The sequence below is a fragment of the Paroedura picta genome, chromosome 3 (genome assembly GCF_049243985.1).
Source record: "Paroedura picta isolate Pp20150507F chromosome 3, Ppicta_v3.0, whole genome shotgun sequence".
Taxonomy (NCBI): domain Eukaryota; kingdom Metazoa; phylum Chordata; class Lepidosauria; order Squamata; family Gekkonidae; genus Paroedura; species Paroedura picta.
The window spans coordinates 35,625,812-35,639,598 of record NC_135371.1 but is presented as its reverse complement, the minus strand read 5'-3'; the positions used below and the strand labels follow the sequence as shown (position 1 = coordinate 35,639,598).

The 13,787-nt window shown below is 45.7% G+C and overlaps 1 protein-coding gene across 5 annotated transcripts in view; it reads left to right on the top strand.

The window, feature by feature from the left end:
• RAD18 (RAD18 E3 ubiquitin protein ligase) overlaps positions 1 to 13,787 on the top strand; it is a 124,702-nt gene that overhangs the window by 59,552 nt on the left and 51,363 nt on the right. For all 5 annotated transcript variants that reach the window (XM_077325272.1, XM_077325271.1, XM_077325270.1 and 2 more), the window contains one exon: positions 12,865 to 12,996. In XM_077325272.1, the coding sequence (XP_077181387.1) occupies positions 12,865 to 12,996 (132 nt within the window). The remainder of the gene's footprint in view (positions 1 to 12,864; positions 12,997 to 13,787) is intronic.

Genomic DNA, 13,787 nt, shown 5'->3' with positions numbered 1-13,787 from the left:
TGTGAAAACTGTTTCATGTCAGTATAGGATAAATCTCTTTAGAGCTCTCTTGTAGAATTTAATATACTGTGGTAGCACTCTAGATGACTCTTCTGTTTGTTTTACTTAATGATTTGTACAACTGTATTTCCAATATTACACTTTGGTACCCTTGCATAAGAGGAAGAAAAGTTTCTTTTTTCTTCCTTCCCTTCTTTCTTTCTGAAATGCTAATTGTTTGCTAAGCATAAGCATCAAACTATATCGCTTGTACATCTGCTTGCATTCTACTTAATGGATTGTTTGGCCTTCAGAAGTCTCTGTGGGTGAGCTTTTTGGACACATTCCTGAAGTGTTTTAGAGAATGTAGAGTTTGAGTTTCATGGTTTTGTGTGGTAAAACAACAGCCACAGTCCCAAAGCTATATTGTGAAGATTTCAAAAGAGCCTTTTGATTATGTTTCCAAAGCCTGCATAATCTCTTCATAACAGAATGTCTTCTTATCATTTGCTGAATCTTTTTCTTGTTCTTCACCTTCACCCTCAGTTCTGGATATAGTCTCAGCTGCAGGCTGTCAAAACATTTACTCTGTCGTCAAGTATGAATTCTGAAGCATATTTATTGACTATTAGCAGTAAAGTCCATTGTGTTCTGTAATGCAACAGGCACTAGCTCATGGTTTGGTGTGGGTTTAGTGCCTCACTTGGAAGTTAGCAATCCTAAGAGGAGGTCTCTCTGTTCACAGCAGTCTTGACCCTAGTCAGTGTCAGGGTCCGCCGGGTCTTTGCCACGCTTCGGGTCCGCCACGTTGTTCGGTGAGGGAGACCCGGGACTAGACGGCTTTATCGTTAGCAAACAGCGTCTCAGAATGGAGTCGGTATTCTCTCTCCCGCTCCTGGGTTCAGGGTAGTTCCTTCACTACGCCTCCAACCCCGTCTCCTCATTGACGCTTCCTTAAGTAGCCTCTCTAGCCCCTGTCTCCACCCTCCGGGCTTCTCAGGCGGACCTCGCCCTTCCGGGACTCCGCGTCTCTACGCCACTGCCCCGCTCTGGGTTTCTCCCTTGCTCTCCCCGCTTGTACTGACTGCCCCCGTGCTACCGTTTCCCCCACCCCTGGTGAACTGATTCCCCACATCCCTTTATGTAAGTTTCGTATCCAAAGAGGGTCTGTCGGGATCTCTTCCTCTGTATCTTCCTTTCTTAGGTTTCCGCTCCTGTCCGCACGCTCCTTCTCTGGACCCCACGCGCTGCCCAAACTAGTCGTTCTCGACAGTCAGGTTTATGCTCATCTAGGTAGTGTGGAACTCCAGAACATGAACTACAACTATTTGGCAACCTTACCTCCTTTCTGCAATGTTTTTCTTGACCTGAAATAGATCAGAAGTGCTATGTGGCTGGTTAGGTAGCTGCAGAGGCATTATGCACTTTTGAGGCCCCACTTCCAAACCTCAAGGAATATTTTCAGACCAGGGACAGCCTACCTCCAGGTGGGGCCTAGAAATCTCCTGGAATTGCTCCTTATCTCCAGGCTATAAACATCAGCTCCCCAGGCAAAAATGGCAGCTTTGAAGGGATGACTCTAACTTTGTACCCCACTGAGGCCTAGGGATGCCAGCCTTCAGGTGGAGCCTGAGGATCCCCTGGAAGTATAGCTCATCTCCAGGCAGTTAGGCTGAAGGGAAAGCTCTCACCCCTCACATGAGCCCCTTCAAAAGGAATGCATGTGGCCACAAACAACCCTTGGCTAGCACAATCTGTTGCTTGGGTGGTGATGACTGCCCTTCTGAAGCATGAGGCCCGCTGCTGGCAACTACAGTTTCTGTTGTCTGCATGGCTAAGTCATTGCCTAATAGAAGTGGATCACCTAGTTCCCCCCAAAGTCTCATCATCTACTTTCCTGTAAAGCTAACTCTACTTGAAATTCTGGGCCACTTATGCCTTTGATTTCATAAGACCTTCCTGGGAAATAGTGATTTTTATTTACCAGGCCAAGCTTGAGAAAAGTCACTTCAATTTCTATGTCTCTCCAGCTTGTTCACCATTTACAGTGTCAGCCTCTAAATATTCTTTATTTAGATCTCCCTACACTTTCCAAACTCACAGGACCCATGCTGGTCTGTCTGTCTGTTTGTGCCCCAAAATGCAAACTGTTGCTGGTAAGGGCTAGCCAAAGCCCATAGCCCAGGAGAGACACACCTGCACCACTCATCCTCAGCCTGCAAGCCTGTACCATTGTCTCTACTATCGCTGCTCATCTCTAGATTATGATGATCAGCTCTGCAGGCGAAAAACTTGGGAGGGTGGACTCTGAGACATCGTAACATTTTAAGTCCCTCGTCTAAACCTCCAGGAATATTTCCAAACCAGGGGTAGCCAACCTTCAGATCAGCTCCCTAGGCAGAAATGGCTGCCTTGGAGGGTGGACAGGGTTGTTGCACAGAAGAAACATTTAAGATGAAACAGGAGGCAAAAGAACCTCTGCAACAACATCCAGTTTCATCTGCACAACAACCTTGCCTGGTAGGCCTCAAATGTTCAGAGATTTGTGAAGAAGAGACATGCATGGCTTGGCTACACCTTCAAGCAGTATTCTAAATGAGAAGGGGCTTTTCTGTGGCCTCCCTGTCAGCAGAAGTGGAAAGCTTTCCTCCCCTCAAAAGGAAAGCACATACATGTCCAGACCCCTGCGTTGCTCTTGGAAATGCCTCCCACCCCTAGTCAGGGGCTGTTAGAGGCTTCTTTTGCAGCAAGCCTGAAAGAGGGGGGGGGGGTTTGCAGACTCCTGAGCAAGAGCAGCAGTTGGCCCTGGGGGAGGGGAGATTCCACCAATAGGAGTCTTTGGAACCTTCAGCATTGAGCTTTAGTACAGAACAATTAATCAAAATTACCAATAAATGTATATAGTTTCACTTTTTATCTGCTCATTAAATTATCCCATTTTCCTTGTTTTTAGCACAATTGTGTCATGATGAAACTCAGGAACTGGTGATGAGTCCAGATATAGCTAGACAGCCAGTAGCTTTAAATCTCGTTAATAATGGCTTTTAGGGTTATCCAGATGGGAAGAACATTCCCTTGACACAGTACTGGAAGCTGTTCCCATATATGCTAAATTATGATAAGCACCCTGGATTAACAACTGCCTTTATAACTTTTTCCTTGCAGTATCAGGCATAGTCTTAAAATGGACACGCTTTTTGCTTTAAATCTGAAGCTAACAGATGTAGTCGTTTTAAAAGATATAACTCCTACTAGCAATACTGAGCTAGAATGATCTGTTTGATAAAAAGCCTGCTGCTTATAAAGAAACTCTTAGCTGCAGAGAATCTAAGGGAAAAAAATGGCAAGAATTTTGAACTTGCACATTTGTGAGTTTCAGTTATGCACAATGGACATGTTGCTAGTTCACTTTGTTCAGGAAGCAATAATTCCCCCTCCCCTGGTGAGAACCTTGAACAATATATGTCTACCAGTTACAGTGAATGTGAGTAGCTGGATTTCTTCCAGATATGGAACCTGTATCTCTCTACAAGTGCTGATTTATTATACAAACTAGGGGCAAAGCCCGTTGTCTCCAAGAATACAACGGGCGCTAGAGCTTGGCAGTGGGAAGAGGAAGGGGAGGAGTTGTCCAGTCTGTAAGGGCATGGGGTTGTCATGTGTGTTGTGTGGGAGGTTGTGGTGGCATGGTGGCAAATGAGGCCATGGGTGTGGAGATATGGGTGTCAAGAACCTGTGGTGTGGAATTTTCGTTGATTGTGGGAGAGGACTGACCTTTGGGGATTGTAGCATAGTGGTTACAGATGAGCTTTCCAGAGCCATGTCCTCAGATATGTGAAGGGAAAATCAGACTGGAGACTCTTCTTAGGGGAAGATTACATGGCAACCAATTCCCCCCAGTCCTGCGTCATTTCCCTTCTTGTGTGAATTAGGCCACAGACAACAAAATGCCCCTTTGCCCTAATACACATGGGGTAGTCACAGTACACAGGCATCCACCCTGTTCCGTCTTCTCCATTTTTTCACTGTTGATAAAATGTTATGTGCCCACATGCTTCTTTCATGGTTGCTCCTTAGAAGAACGGATTTTTGTACCCTATTGCTTACTACCTAAAGGCTGTAAATATTCATTTAGACCTTCCTGCACTTTCCAGACTCACAGGACTGATGCTGGTCTGCCTGTCTGTGCCCCAGAATACAAACAGTTGCTGATAAGGGCTGGCCATAACCCATAGGCCAGGAGGGACACTCCTGCACCACTCCCTACCAACTGCAGGCAAAAATGGCTCATTTGAAGGCTGGACTCTGAGGCATTGTATGATTTTGAAGTCCCACCTCCAAACCTCCAGGAATATTTCCAACCCAGGGGTAGCCAACCTACAGGTGTGGCCTGGAGAGCTCCTGGAATTACAGCTCACCTGCAGAGTATAAAGATCAGCTCCCCAGGCAGAAAGGGCTACTTTGGACAGGGTTGTGGTAGAGAAGAAACATTTAAGGCTTCCCACACAGGTTGTTGTTGAATTGAAAGACTTGAGGCCTACTGCACAGGGTTGTTGTGCAGATGAAACAGGAGACAAAAGAGCCAGCTTCCTCTGCAGAATAACGCTGTGCAGTGGCCTCAAATCTGCAGAGAGTTGCAAAGAAGAAAGACACATGGCTTGGCTGTGTCTAACCCCCGGCCAGAGCAGTATTTTAAGTGAGAAGGGGCTTTTCTGTGGCCTCCCTGTCAGGCAACTGTTTGGCAGAAGGGGAAAGTCCCCCCCCTCAAAAGGAATGCCCCTAATGCTCCCCTGCGTTGCTCTTGGAAATGCCTCCCTCCCCTCAGTCAGGGGCTGTCAGAGGCTCCTTCCCAGCAGGCCTGAAGGGAGGGAGGGGAGGGGGAGCACTCTGCAGCCTCCTGCCAGCTCTGTCAAGGTTCTGAGGCAATTTGCAGTTGGACATGACAGTTAGGACAGCCTTGGGGCGAAAAGGGCTGGCGCAGCCTGTCCAAGCCTCTGTTCTCATCCCCCTCGGCAGCCCTGCTGACCTCCTCTCCCTGCGGGGGTCAGGAGCAGACTGGCAGCCAGACTGGGCTGGGTGAATGGAATTTTGGTCTGTCCTGGTGAGGGGCCAATAGGAAGGCACTTTGCGCGCCTCCCCATTGGCTGCTTGGCCCTGGATGGTCACTCGGAGGGCCCAATCAGGAGCCGCTTCGCGGCTCCTGATTGGGCCCTCTGAGTTTTTATCCTGGACAGGGCCCGCCCTAACTCCTCCCCAGGTGGCCTTACTCTTTTATTTAATAGGACCCTGTCCTATTTAAAGACTAGTAATCAAGCCCGCTGCAGCTAAATGCAGCGGGCGCTAGGCACTTACTGTGGGTGGGGGTCTTTCTGCGGCGTCGGTGTTTCAGCGGCGGCGGTTTGATGGGCGGTGGCTGGCTTGGGCCGCCAGGCAGGGAGCCCCCAGCAGCCGTGCTTCGCGCGACTGCCGGGGGCTCCCTCGGGCGGCGGCCTGATGCGGCGAGAGGTGCAAAGCGCCTCTTGCCGCGTCAGGCCGCCAGGCAGGGAGTCCCCGGCAGCCGCGCTTTGCGCGACTGCCAGGGGCTCCCTTGGGCGGCGCCTCTTGCCGCGTCAGGCCGCCGCCCGAGGGAGCCCCTGGCAGTCGCGTGAAGCGCGGCTGCCGGGGACTCCCTGCCTGGCGGCCTGACGCGGCAAGAGGCGCTTCGCGCCTCTTGCCGCGTCAGGCCGCCGCCACCAAAAGAAGGCAGGAAAGAAGGCTTAGTGCGACTGCCTGGGGCTCCCTCGGGCGGCAGACATTAAAGATGCCAAATGATATTAGCTGGCAAATGACAATAGCAGGTATGATGTGGAGAGATACAGTAGGTATGTTGAAATCAGCACTGGTAATGAGACAGGAAACATAGGTCTTGATTCAGTCTAGGTAGATACATTGGCTTGCATTTTATTATCAGTTGCAATTCAGCGGTCTCTCTTTCTGTCTCCCTTTGAGAGTCCTTGTAAAATAACTGCTACTTTTAGGTCAACAACTGAATGACCTGGAAGATTAAAGTGGCCCCCACATTGGTTTTATAATATTGTGGTTTCTGATGTCACACTTACGCCCATTAATTCTTCATTGAAGGGACTTGCCTGTTTGTCCACTGTAGAGGGTAGAAGGGCATTGCTGACACATGATTACCTAAATCACATTGGAGGATGAACAGGAATATGAATATGAGATGTTGCTGGTTCACTATGGTGGTGTTAGGATCTATATGACTGATTATGCGTGGCAGCGGTTGTGCCAGGCTGCTGTTTATGGGGGATGCATAGGGGATGGAGTAAAGTGATGCAAGCTGGAGCACTGCTTTCTGCGTTCCCACAGGGGATACATTTCGGTGACAGACCAGCTCCATGCTGGAATGTGTTCCCCTAGGGATCACCGCTGCAGCAGAATGATTCTGCTGGGTGTGTGCGTGGGGGGTGTTGGTGTTTTTTTCCATTTTACAGGAAAGCGGGATTGTAACTCCACATTGCTACAAAATAGAGCACAAAGCCCCAGCTGTCCCCATGGTGCCATACAATGCTGCAGAGCTGAGTGGGTCTCCCCCTGGCCACTGTAGCATAGGGAGGAACCAGGCAGGCTCAGCTCTTCCTTTGTGTACGGGCCTCCCCTGGCCTAGCCTCCGATGGCAGCCACATGACAAAAGGGAATGCACTACAGCAGGTTGGGGCCAGGAGGTAGCCAGGGTGGCGGCAATGTCATGCATAAGAGGGGATTAGTCCCACTGCCATGCCACTGCCATCCTGCCCATTCGTCCCCATGCATAATCAATCTATGAGAGCCAAGTTGGCATCTTAGTTTCTTGCAGGCCTTGATACCAGAATCCATGTTAATTAGTTTATCATTGTGGGTGAGAAGATGTTTTAGGTTAGTAGGCAAGCAAGAAAAGATGATCTCCGCAGCACCTGTGTGAGAGAGGTGTAATTTTGCTGGTGGCTTAATTTCCTTTCATATTCATACTGTAATTGTTGTGGATATTTGTACTGTGATTTTATTGTCATTGGTGGAAGGAACGGAATAAAGTCTATTTTTGCATGAATGAAACCAAAACATGTGTCATTCCTCCCCCCACCCGTGGTTATATCAATCTTGCCAGTATGTTAATTCATCTCTGCAATTTTTGAATGAAGCCATTCCTGCATTTTTGGAACATAGGAGCTCGTCCCTAATTTAGCCCAAACTATTCTAGCCACTGCTAATAGATATTAGAGACCTTATCAGAGAGTTTTGAATTCTTATATTTTTCACAGTTCTCTTGTATTGAAATAGGTCCTTGAGAATATTGTACACTGTAGGCAATAACATGTCATTGGAAATTATATTTTCACAAAGCAGGTTTTACATGCTTGTGCCTTCCTACTTCTTTTCCTTTTCTTTGATTCTCCTTGTGGAAAGAGTAGTAGAATAGATGGGAGGAGAGCTAAACAGTCAACCCAGTTTAACTTTCTTTCCCTGGAAGGTAGAACACAGGGCTAAGGGCTGATGGACTGCTGCTAGAATGAGTTCAGTGCTTCTGACCCCCTAGCATGTTCTGACTCATAGCATTGGGTATATTGATTAAAGCAGGGATTGGCAGCCTTTTCCTTCCTACCTTAATGGACTTAGCTATAACCTAGGGAACTGGACACTTTGGTTGCTCCCGACCCCCAAGCCTGAGTAAGTTCTCTTGTGATTTCTGTGCCTGGGAGGGGGTGGAACATGCATGCCTGCTCCTACTTTAACTGCCTTTCGTCCCCCCCCTCCCCAAATCCTTCCTGAGCCTATTTGTTAACACGAGTAGTGATGTCACTTCTGGGGGGGCATGGAATGGAGGCGTGGTCAGTTGGTATCACTTCCGGGGCTCCTCAAATTCTGAAAAAATATTTCAGGGGCTCCTCTATAGTAAAAAATTTGAAAAAGGCTGGATTAAAGTATTCTACTCCATCATCATCCTGAATTAAAGGAGCAGAATTCAAAACCCTGAGTTCAGGTCTCCACTCAGTGGTGAATCTTTTGATGTGTGCCCTGTCAGCCTAGTTTACTTCAATGAGTATGGTGGGGATAGAGCCTCTTGTGGCGCAGAGTGATAAGGCAGCTGTCTGAAAGCTTTGCCCATGAGGCTGGGAGTTCAATCCCAGTAGCCGGCTCAAGGTTGACTCAGCCTTCCATCCTTCCGAGGTCGGTAAAATGAGTACCCAGCTTGCTGGGGGGTAAACGGTAATGACTGGGGAAGGCACTGGCAAACCACCCCGTATTGAGTCTGCCATGAAAACGCTAGAGGGCGTCACCCCAAGGGTCAGACATGACTCGGTGCTTGCACAGGGGATACCTTTATCTTTACCTATGGTGGGGATTAGTAGGGAGAGAGAGAATCACCATCCTTGGAGGAATGTGTTATGTAAATGTAATATTAATAATAATTACCATGTGATTTTGATTGCAATTCTCTCTTTTTTTTTTACATGCATGTATGTACATGGTAGTGGTGGTGGGGAGGGGGAGAAAGGAAACAAAATGTTTGATAAAACAGAAGCATCAGAAGCAAAAGTTTATAAGAGATTTGTCTGTTGAATTGGGACTATGCCAGATAATCAGAAGAGGGATCACACCAGAAATTCATTGTGCCCCAGACTGTTCCATACCTGATTTTCTAAAGACTGGGGTGTATTATGCATGGCAGGATACCTCACAGAAAGTCTTCCCCAAAAGACGGCATTCCCCCTCTCATAGTCCTTTCAGTGCAGTATTTAAAACTAGCTTTAAAACAACTTTTTAAAAACATATATTCATGAAAATGCCTGTTTTTGCATGCATAAATGCTAGCGTGTTTTTGATCTTCTCCCCTGTGCCGCCGTACATGAATGGAGGTGCTTGAGGCACCCCTTGTTCAGCATAGAACCTCCCACCTCTGCTATGACATTACACCAGCAGAAATTAATTTATTCATTCACCTCAGAGGCATTTGCATGCATTTTAATCCACACTCTACGAGGAACAGCATACTTCTGAGGGAGAAAGGTTGCAGTGTTTTCAAAAGTCTGTGTGCCCCACAGAAATGTCTTGTTTAGGACTCTGTGTCCATGAACTACAATTCCCATAAGGCCCTGCCAATAGAATCATAGAATCATAGAATTGGAAGGGGCCATATAGGCCATCTAGTCCAACCCCCTGCTCAACGCAGGATCAGCCCTAAGCATCCTAAAGCATCCAAGAAAAGTGTGTATCCAGCCTTTGCTTGAAGACTGCCAGTGAGGGGAGCTCACCACCTCCTTAGGCAGCCTATTCCACTGCTGAACTACTCTGACTGTGAAATTTTTTTTCCTGATATCTAGCCTATATCGTTGTACTTGTAGTTTAAACCCATTTCTGCATGTCCTTTCCTCTGCAGCCAATGGGAACAGCATCCTGCCCTCCTCCAAATGACAACCTTTCAAATACTTAAAGAGGGCTATCATGTCCCCTCTCAACCTCCTTTTCTCCAGGCTGAACATTCCCAAGTCCCTCAACCTATCTTCATTTCCTTGGCCCCAGATCATCCTCGTCACTGTCCTCTGTACCCTTTCAATTTTATCTACGTCCTTCTTGAAGTGAGGCCTCCAGAACTGCACACAGTACTCCAGGTGTGGTCTGACCAGTGCCGTATACAATGGGACTATGACATCTTGTGATTTTGATGTGATGCCCCTGTTGATACAGCCCAAAATGGCATTTGCCTTTTTTACCGCTGCATCACACTGCCTGCTCATGTTTAGTTTACAATCCACAAGTACCCCAAGGTCTCGTTCACACAGTGTTACCTAGAAGTGTATCCCCCATCCAGTAGGCATGCTTTTCATTTTTCTGACCCAGATGCAGAACTTTACACTTATCTTTATTAAATTGTATCTTGTTCTCATTTTCCCATTTTCCCATTGTGTTCAGATCTCGTTGAACTCTGTCTCTATCTTCTGGAGTATTTGCCAGTCCTCCCAATTTGGTGTCGTCTGCAAACTTGATGAGTAGTCCTTCCACCCCCTCATCTAGATCATTAATAAATATGTTAAAAAGTACCGGACCGAGCCCCGAGCCCTGAGGTACCCCGCTACTCACCTCCCTCCAGTCTGATGAAACACCATTGACAACAACTCTTTGAGTGCCGTTCTCTAACTAATTTCCTATCCACCTAACTATCTGAAAATCCAGATTGCAGTCCTTCAATTTATCCATCAGAACATCATGAGGAACCTTATCAAAAGCTTTACTAAAATCCAAGTAAACGACATCAACCGAATTTCCACGATCCAGCAAACCTGTCACTTGGTCAAAAAAGGAAAACAGATTGGTCTGACAAATAGCATGTGCCAGAGTGGTGATCATGTGACATGTTCTCTTCTCTCCCCCCTGCCCCCTCAATATCATTTTTTGCTTATCACTAGAAGATATATGTATGGTGAGTTGGGAGCAAAATTCAATACTTTACACTTCCCAGATGTGGAGTAAAAATATTTACTGCCCTGCTGGAAGCTTATTAGTGCTTGCAAGAAGCTGTTTACAAGTCTGATTGATACTGCTTGGCAGGAAGGAAGACAATGGAACATTGACCTGTTTCTGTCCTTAACTTGACTAGACTTGAGAGTTGATTTATAGGCCACTGACCCCCGCTCGCTGTCTGAGTAGTCATGACACTATCAAGTTACTTAGCTAATGCTCTAATCCTTATGCTTGCCAAGTCTTTATGCAGTGAGGCTTCTGTCAGAGTTGTCGTATGCTGGTGTGCAAGAGATATTTTGAAATGTTACGGCCTTTGCATGGAGATCCTTCCGCAGTAACAGCTTTGGTTGCTGTGCTGTGGCAGCTGGATTCAGATCAGCTGTGGTCAAGTCTGCATATCTATGTCTAGCTGTACCCATTATATCGATGCTGTTCCCCAGTATGAAACTCCTGGCCCACACACATCGATTTTGTATTTGTTTGGTTGAGCACTCTTGGTGTGTCCTAAAAGGCGACAAAGGCTCTTGTACTCTGGCTGTTAGCCTGAAGCCAGCCATTGTGTGTATCAATGAAAAGAAGCTCAACCAGCACTGGAGAAGAAGAGAGATACCAGCTTTATTCCTGGGAACAATGCTAATAATGACCAAAATACTTTTGGACTACTATTACCTTACTCTATCAAGAAATTAACCAGAGACTACTTTATGGTTTCTCTGTGAAAGACGACATGCCACGTGTGAGTGGTTTCATAATGTTTCTGATGGAAATTTGTACCTAAGGCAGTTAATAACTGTGCTGTTTCAATGCAGATGGGACCTGGTAGATATGGGGGTGGGGATTTTCAAAGATGGCTACCACTAGGCAAGACTAGCCACTTCCTCTCTAATATGTGAAGCATCCCAAGCGATGTTGATGCTAGATCTATAATGACCTCATGCTCTCCACTTTAGTTGGAGTTCAGCAGACCTTTGATGAGTTGGTCAGGAGTCTAGACCCAACATTATAGAGCAAATCAATGCATCCACAAAAAACACTTTCTTCCAATTCAGTGTATTCTGGAGGATGGCCTTCAACCTTGATTCAACTGATCTTTCTGCCTGAATGGATGCCATAGTAACATCAAGAGTAGAGAACTGTAAGATAGCCTTATAATCTTCCCTCAAAATCGACTCAGAAACTTTAGTTGGTGTAGAATGCCACATCTTGGTTAAGAACAGTGGCCTCTGATCTGGAGAACCGGGCTTGATTCCCCACCCCTCCACATGTAGTCAGCTTGGGCCAGTCACAGTTCTCTCAGATCTTTCTCACAGGCTGTCCGTTGTGGGGAGAAGAAGGGAAAGTGATTGTAAACTGTTCTGAGACTCCTTTGGGTAGTAAATAGTGGGGAACAAAGAAACAGCTCTTCATTATCATAAATATATTTATTTAATGACTACTCCATCCCTCTCCCCAATGGAGTAGCTTGGTTGTTATCAGAACTTGAAAACCTCACCCTATGGAATGGCCTGCCTGAGGAGGTCAGGAAAGCTTCCATAATTTTGGCTTTCCATAAACAGTGTAAAACAGAACTGTTCAGGATGATATTTGTGTACAGGAACAGGCCTGTATTATTACAATGATTCCGAAAGATGTTTCAACAGAGAGAAAGGGACGTGGACTATACACCTAATATATATTATCAGTTGCTGTATATGATTTTAACTTTCCCACTATATTATATTTCTACTTAAGCATTGTTTAATGCTTAATTTAATATTTGGTACTTATACCTTGTTTGAGATTTTTGCGATTTAGTTCTATCACGTATATTAGAGAGCTCCTCATATTATTGATTCTACTGACTTACGTTATGTAATCCATCTTGAGTGTCAGTGAAAAAGGTGAGCCATAAATAACATAAACACATAAAATATGCAACACAGCTGGTCAGATCTAGTACTTGAATTGTGAGGGTTCAAATTCCTGTTCCATTGTGAACTCTCTAGGTGCTTTCCACCTTGAAACTGGGAATGTTAACTTACATGGATGAATTACAGCAAATCACTTTAAGTGGAAATGTTACCACAATAAGAATATGCCCAATAATAAGGATGGGCATTGTGCTGCTTTTCAGCTCTTCACGCTTTCATTATGGTGGCATGCATTTTGCTGGTTATGTACAGGAGTGGTTTAAGGATACAGGTGTGGTGGGAACAGCTGGACTGGGGGCAGAGGGATCTCCCACAATGGAAAGGGGTGTCACTCTGAATGTCTTTAAAGAGGGAAAAGGAGGGAGAGGCTACGGCTTTGATCCAAGGGGGGGGGGGGAGGCACTGCACTGGGTCCCTGGAAGCACAGGGGCCATTTCAGGTGCTACATGGATAAACCGGCCCTTCATGTCATTCTGTGTTTTAGGAAAGAAACACAAGGCTGAATTTCAGCTCCTAATTGATCAAATGAATAAGCGGAAGAAAAAAGCAAATAAAACCAGAACAGAAGAGGAAGAACCGAAAGAAGTGGCAGTTGAAAAACCACCTTTAGAGATTGGTATGTGTTGTTCATTATTCCTAATTACTGCAGAATGCTTATGCATATAATTTTATTGGTGAAATATAATTTCATGGGTAAAAAATGATGCTGCACCTCAGTTTCTGTTTCCTAAAGTGTTATGCTTGTGGAAGTCAGCTGATGCCAGGGGGTCTTAGAAGGATGTAAATCTGCTCAGAATTTTACTTCTAAGTCCATTTTCACCATGTATATCTAATATGGACAGGATCTGTAAGGTCTTTGAACCTAAAGTCATTAGATTAGTGTGTACATGAGTTTCCTTCAGTAGAATTATATACCATTAATGATGTTTCATGAAAATCCTCTCTCCTTCTAATCTGAGTATGTGCAATCACTTGCTCAAACCAGATCATGTTACTTGACCTTGAATGGGCCAAGCATTTCTGCTTTCAGGTTGCTTTACCTGACTAGGTCCTGAAATATTTAGTACTTGAAGGATTTAAGCCTGGATGCTGATTCCACACAAACTTTCCCAGCGATTCCTTCAGACATTGTGATATCTCGTGATCATTATGTGCTACGGAGGAGCAGTCAGACATTAATACACATTGAGTCTTTACTCGTTCTTATGATTATTCACAGTGCCTTTCTACCATCAAATTTTCAAAACATCAAGCATAGTTGCTTGTCTGAGTAGCCTCTCCTGCATCCCGGTATATAATAAATTATAGACCAAACAAAACTACCACAATTGGTTATTTTACCTCCAACAATTGTTTGGGCTCCTGTAGATTTAATGACTTAAATTCCAGTTTATAGACAGCAAAAAA